Source organism: Cebus imitator, unplaced genomic scaffold (assembly GCF_001604975.1).
Source record: "Cebus imitator isolate Cc_AM_T3 unplaced genomic scaffold, Cebus_imitator-1.0 Scaffold105, whole genome shotgun sequence".
Taxonomy (NCBI): domain Eukaryota; kingdom Metazoa; phylum Chordata; class Mammalia; order Primates; family Cebidae; genus Cebus; species Cebus imitator.
In genome coordinates this window covers 6,048,486-6,053,846 of record NW_016107420.1, presented here as the reverse complement: position 1 = coordinate 6,053,846, position 5,361 = coordinate 6,048,486, and the positions used below count along the sequence as shown (strand labels likewise).

Genomic DNA, 5,361 nt, shown 5'->3' with positions numbered 1-5,361 from the left:
TTCAAGAGACTGTCCTGCCTCAACCTCCCGAGTAGCTGGGATTACAGGCATCCATCACCATGCCCAGCTAAGTTTTGTATTTTCGGTAGAGACAGTTTCTTTCTTTCTTTCCTTTTTCCTTTTCTTTTCCTTTCTTTTCTTTTCTTTTTTTTTTTTTAGAGATGGGGTCTTGCTACATGTTTCCCAGGCTGGAATGCAGTGGCTATTCACAGGCCCGATCCTACTACTGATCAGCACCGGAGATGTGACCTGCTTCGTTTCAGACCTGGGCTGGTTCACCCCTCATTAGGCAACCTGGTGGTACCCCGCTTCCAGGAGGTCACCATATTGATACTGAACTTAGCTGGAACATCCAATAGGCATAGCGCACTACAGACCAGAACTCCTGGGCTCTAGTGATCCTCCCACTTCAGCCTCCTGTAGCTGGGACTACAGGCAAGTGCCACCATGCCAGGCAGTAGAGACAGTTTCACCATCTTGGTCAGGCTAGGCTCAAACTCCTGACTGCAACTGATACACCTGCCTCGGTTTAACAAAACGCTGGGATTACAGGGGTGAGTCACTGCGCCAGCCCAGACGGCAGTTTTTTTGCGTGTTTTTTGTTTTTTTTTTTTAGATCGAGTCTTGCTCTGTAGCCCAGGCTAGAGTGCAGGGGCACACTCTCACCTCACTGCAACCTCTACATCCCAGGTTTAAACAACTCTTCTGCCTCAGCCTACTGAGTAGCTGGGACTACAGGTGGGCACCACCATGCCCGGCTAATTTTTGTATTTTTAGTAGAGACGTGGTTTCACCGTGTTGGCCAGGCTGGTCTCCAACTGCTGACCTTGTGATCTGCCTGCCTCAGCCTCCCAAAGTGCTGGGATTACAGGCGTGAGCCACCCCGCCTGGCCAATGGCAGTGTTTTGAACCAAATAATTTGTTCTACCAGACCACATGAATACCCTACCCAAGGTCAGACAATCCACAGATTGTCTAATGACTTGTATAATCTGGCTGGAAAAAATAAGTAGGGTCAAGCAGTCTTTTATCCTTGATTTTGAACTAAGAAACAGACGAAGAGTCTGGCACGTAGCTGCAGAGGCAGAAAGAAGTAACAAAATAGAAGTTAATAACAGCAAATTGGGTCAGTCAGATGGGACTAAAATCAGACGCAATGCTCAAATTTTGTAATTTTTAGTTTATTATTAAAAGAACCCTTTACAGAGGTGTGAGACTGAGCGTGGTGGCTCAAGCCTGTAATCCCAGCACCTTGGGAGGCTGAGGCAGGGGATTACTTGAGGCTAGGAGTTCGAGATGAGCCTGGTCAACATGGTGAAACGCCGTCTCTACCAAAAATACAAAAATTGGCTGGGTGTGGTGGCACGTGCCTGTAATCTCAGCTACTCAGGAGCCTGAGGCAGGAGGATCGCTTGAACCCAGGAAGCGCAGGTTGCAGTGAGCTAAGATCGGCCGTTTCACTCCAGCCTGGGCAACAGAGTAAGACTCTATCTCAAACAACAGCAACAACAATCACCCACCACTACCACCACCACGACCAACAAAAAACCCCCCGCAAAGTATTACTAATAACAGAGCTAGTAAAGATGGCTGGGAATATAGGTGGAAGTAAAATCCCTGTTTAATTGCAACAAGGTTCCGGAGGTTGCTTAGGGTCGGGTAAACTGGGTATCACTGTCACGGAAAACAAGAAAAGAATTATTGTTTATAGCTGTTATGTATGAATAGGTTGTTTGCCTTAGGAAAATAATTGATGCCGAATACAGCTTTTGAGTAAGTAAAAAATATTAACGTCGAGTTGAATGTGACTGAGGCGAGACCTATTGGGCGTGGGGTGGGGATGGGGGTTGCAAGTCTATACAAAAGGCGAGCACGGATAGTGTATTTAACAAAGCTATGGGGTTGGGGGTTCGGAGAAAAAACGTCAGCGGGGAACCTGTTCTCAGGCACCTTGCACCATGACATAAACATTGACTCATAAATACACATAAATGAACGAATATCATCTCTATGTGAATGTGAGTGCTAAATAGAAAGCTCGTATGCGATTTATTATCAAAACGTCTTTGTGCTATTTTAACATCCATTGCAGGAAGAAAAAAAACCTATTGGTAATATGGTTAATTTGTAATTAAGTGCTATTTCCCCAAATTAAAGAAACAGGTAACAAAAAATTTTTAAAAGCCGTTGGAATATTGTTTGTTTTACTCAGGAACACTAAAACTCTTTCAGCTGGTGGGTGGGAATCGGGACGGGGAAGCACACCAAGCCAAATGCCTGGGCAAAGGTTTCCTAAACAGTTACGGGGAGGTAACTCCGCTTTCATCTGGGACGTGGCTCAACATTACAGGTGATCGCGGTGCCCCGAGACAACTTTCAGCGGGCGGAGGCGCTGGGCACCAGGAGCCAAGCAGCCGGGCCGGGAAACCCAGCTCACTCGGGAGCCGCCCCAGGCCAGGGGTCGACACCGCGTCCCCTCCCTTAGCCTAGGTGCGACCCGGCTTTAGGGCCTAAGGACAAATCGAGCACCAGGTCCTCTTGGCGCCCAGTGCGCTGCCGGCCCAAGGCCCCAGGCAGCCGTCGCCGCGGGGGCAGGGCGCGAGACTGCCAGAAGCCACAGAGGCCCGGTGTGCGCCCCGCCCCTGAGCACGCAGTCCGGGCGGCCTCAGCCTGCAAGCCGGGAGTCGTCCCGTTAGTCCTCCCTCGCCCTCGGGGGGCCGCTGGGGCGGGGCAGGCCCTCGGGCCGGGCGGCACCCGGGCGGGCGAGTCCTTCAGCTCCAGCGGGAGGCCTGGCGAGGGCAGGAGCCGGCGAGTGGCCACGTCACGCTCCTCGGGGAGGCCCCGCCCCGTCCTCTCGGGCCGTCCCTCCTCGCCGTCTCCACGCCCCCGCGGGCAGTTACCGGCTCTGGCTGCTCGCGCTTCCCAGACTCCGGTCGAGCTCCTCGGCCCCGGCGTGCTGCTCCTCAGCGGCTGCCCGCGCCAGGTGAGGGCTCGCGGCTTCCGGCTGCGGCTCCCGGCGCGTGGTGGCGGGCTCCGGGCGTGCGCCGCGGAGAGGACGGGGCCGGCGGGCGGTTGGCGCTCCGTTCGGTGCGGGGAGGGGCGGCACGCCGGGCGCTGCGCGGCCTCGGCAGGCGGCGGCGGCGGCCACGGCGGCGGGGCTGTCGGGTTCTCTGTGCCCAGCCGGAGCCGGTCGGTGCCCAGGCCAAGAGACGGGCAGTCGGGCTCCCTGGCCTCGGGGCCACCCCGGCTGGGGCAGAGGGACCATGTCTGCTCGCGCCCCGGTGCCTGCCGCTCATTCTCGGGAGGATCCGCCGGCGGTGACTGCTGAGAGGGAGTCGCTGTTGGCCGCGGCGAACCGGCCGGCGGATCAGCCGCCCCCGCCCGAACGTGAGGGCAAGGAGGCGGCGAGGGAGGAGAGGGCCGCGGCAGCCACTAGCGCAGGGGCGCGGGGCGAGCCGTCGCCCGCGCTGGTGCTGGGACGCAGCGTGCCCCAGGCGGCTGTCCCCGTGAGGCCCCTGGCGCTGCACCTGGCGCACAAGGCGCGCGGGCCCGGGGGCCCCTTCGGCGGGGAGCCGCCACCACTGCCACCGCCGCCTCCGTCGCCGTTGCCGCCGTTGCTGCGGGATCCACCGGCCGAGATCGCCCGGGAGCAGGCGGCAGCTGGCCCTGAGGAAAAGCGGCAGCCGCCGCCGCCGCTGCCGCCTAAGGGAAACCCCTGGACCAAAAAGCCTCCCCAGCACCTGTCCCCAGCCACGACAGGTCCGCCGTCGCCCCCGCTGGAAACCCTGGAGGCAGGTCTGTGGCTGCTCTGCGGGGGGCACTGGCAGGGTGCGGGCAGGGGCGACTGCGGGACTTGGCGGCGCGTGGCGGCAGTAGCGGGCGCAGGGCCCGCGGAATAGCAGGCCTCCCCTCTCTGTCAGTCGGAGGTAATTTGTTCCAAGGTGTCATTCACTCTGCCTATTTACGTAAAGGGGCATCTGGGAAGGGAGCGGCAGGAAGAGGTGGGACCTCAGGTTCTCCTCGCCTGATGGGGGCGCGGAGGGGGTAACTTGGCAGCGCAGCCCTGCTGGCACGGTTGCGATTGTGTTTTGCCCCCACGTGTTAGTGACTTGGGAAAGTAGCTAACTTTAGATATTGCAGTGCTTCGTATGGGAAAGTTTTGGTGGACTAAAAAGGACTGAAGCAAGTCAGAGCACGGGGATTTTTTTGTAAGTAGGAGCTCGATTGTAGTCTTTTATTGTGAAAGAGTAAGATGAAAATTTCAAGGTTTTAGAAACACTGCTAAAAAGTCATATTAAAAATGAGACTTTAAATAGTTGCTAATAAAGTGCTTTAAGTTAGCAGTGTGCTGGAAAATAGTTGAAATACGATAGTTGATATTCAAACGTGGATTGCACGTTAGGTAAATGGTTTTCTAACATTGTCAACTTTACTTCTCTTTAGAGATTATATTATGCCACTGCATTTGAATGCTGACCGGTGCAGTATGGCCCTCGGTGCTTTATTTTGATTGTAGCAACTGCAACTTTAAAAAGTTAAAATGGGCCAGCGTGGTGGCTCAAGCCAGTAATCCCAGCACTTTGGGAGGCTGAGGCGGGCGGATTAACTGAGGTCAGGAGTTCGAGACCAGCCTGGCCAACATGGCGAAACCCTGTCTCTACTAGAAATACAAAAATTAGCCAGACGTGTTGGTGGGCGCTGGTAGTCCCAGCTACTTGGGAAGCTGAGGCAGGAGGATCGCTTGAACGGGGGTGGAGAGGAGTGGAGGGTGGGGGAGAGTGGGGTGTATGTGGAGGTTGCGGTGAGCCAAGGTCGTGCCACCGCACTCCAGCCTGGGCGACAGAGTGAGACTCCCTTTCAAAAAAAAAGAAAAAAGAAAAAGAAAAGAAAAAAAAGTTAAAATGGAAATACAAACCATGACAAAAAGCAGTATCTTCTACTTTTTGCTTCTAAATTAAGTTGTAAATTAATTGAACTTTTTATATGCAAATGGCATCTGTTTACTTGCAAGTCTTCATTTAAAATTTAAATGTTTATTTAAAATTAAATGTTAGCAGTAGAGTAGAAAGTATTTGAGCATGTTTACTGGCTTATGAAGATCAAATGCCATGAAGATATGGTATAAATGTAAGGCAGTGGAGCCTAGACCGAGTTACTGCGCTCCAGCTTGGGCTATAGAGTAAGTCCCCATCTCAATTAAAAAAAAAAAAAAAAGTTGATTGTTATAAGCCCGAATTGTGTTATCTTAACATTTCTTCAAGCCGGGCGCGGTGGCTCAAGCCTGTAATCCCAGCACTTTGGGAGGCTGAGGCGGGTGGATCACGAGGTCAAGAGATCGAGACCATCCTGGTCAACATGGTG

At 54.0% G+C, this 5,361-nt stretch overlaps 1 protein-coding gene across 7 annotated transcripts in view; it reads left to right on the top strand.

The window, feature by feature from the left end:
• Positions 1-2,853: 2,853 nt before the first annotated feature.
• LARP1B (La ribonucleoprotein 1B) overlaps positions 2,854-5,361 on the top strand; it is a 182,403-nt gene continuing 179,895 nt past the window's right edge. For 6 of the 7 annotated variants that reach the window (XM_037741735.1, XM_017537657.2, XM_017537656.2 and 3 more), the window contains exon 1: positions 3,055-3,795. In XM_037741735.1, coding sequence (XP_037597663.1) covers positions 3,264-3,795 — 532 coding nt within the window. In that variant the 5' untranslated portion in view covers positions 3,055-3,263. Of the gene's footprint in view, positions 2,984-3,054; positions 3,796-5,361 lie in introns of those variants that run through there. The other variant, XM_017537664.2, reaches the window with a different exon arrangement.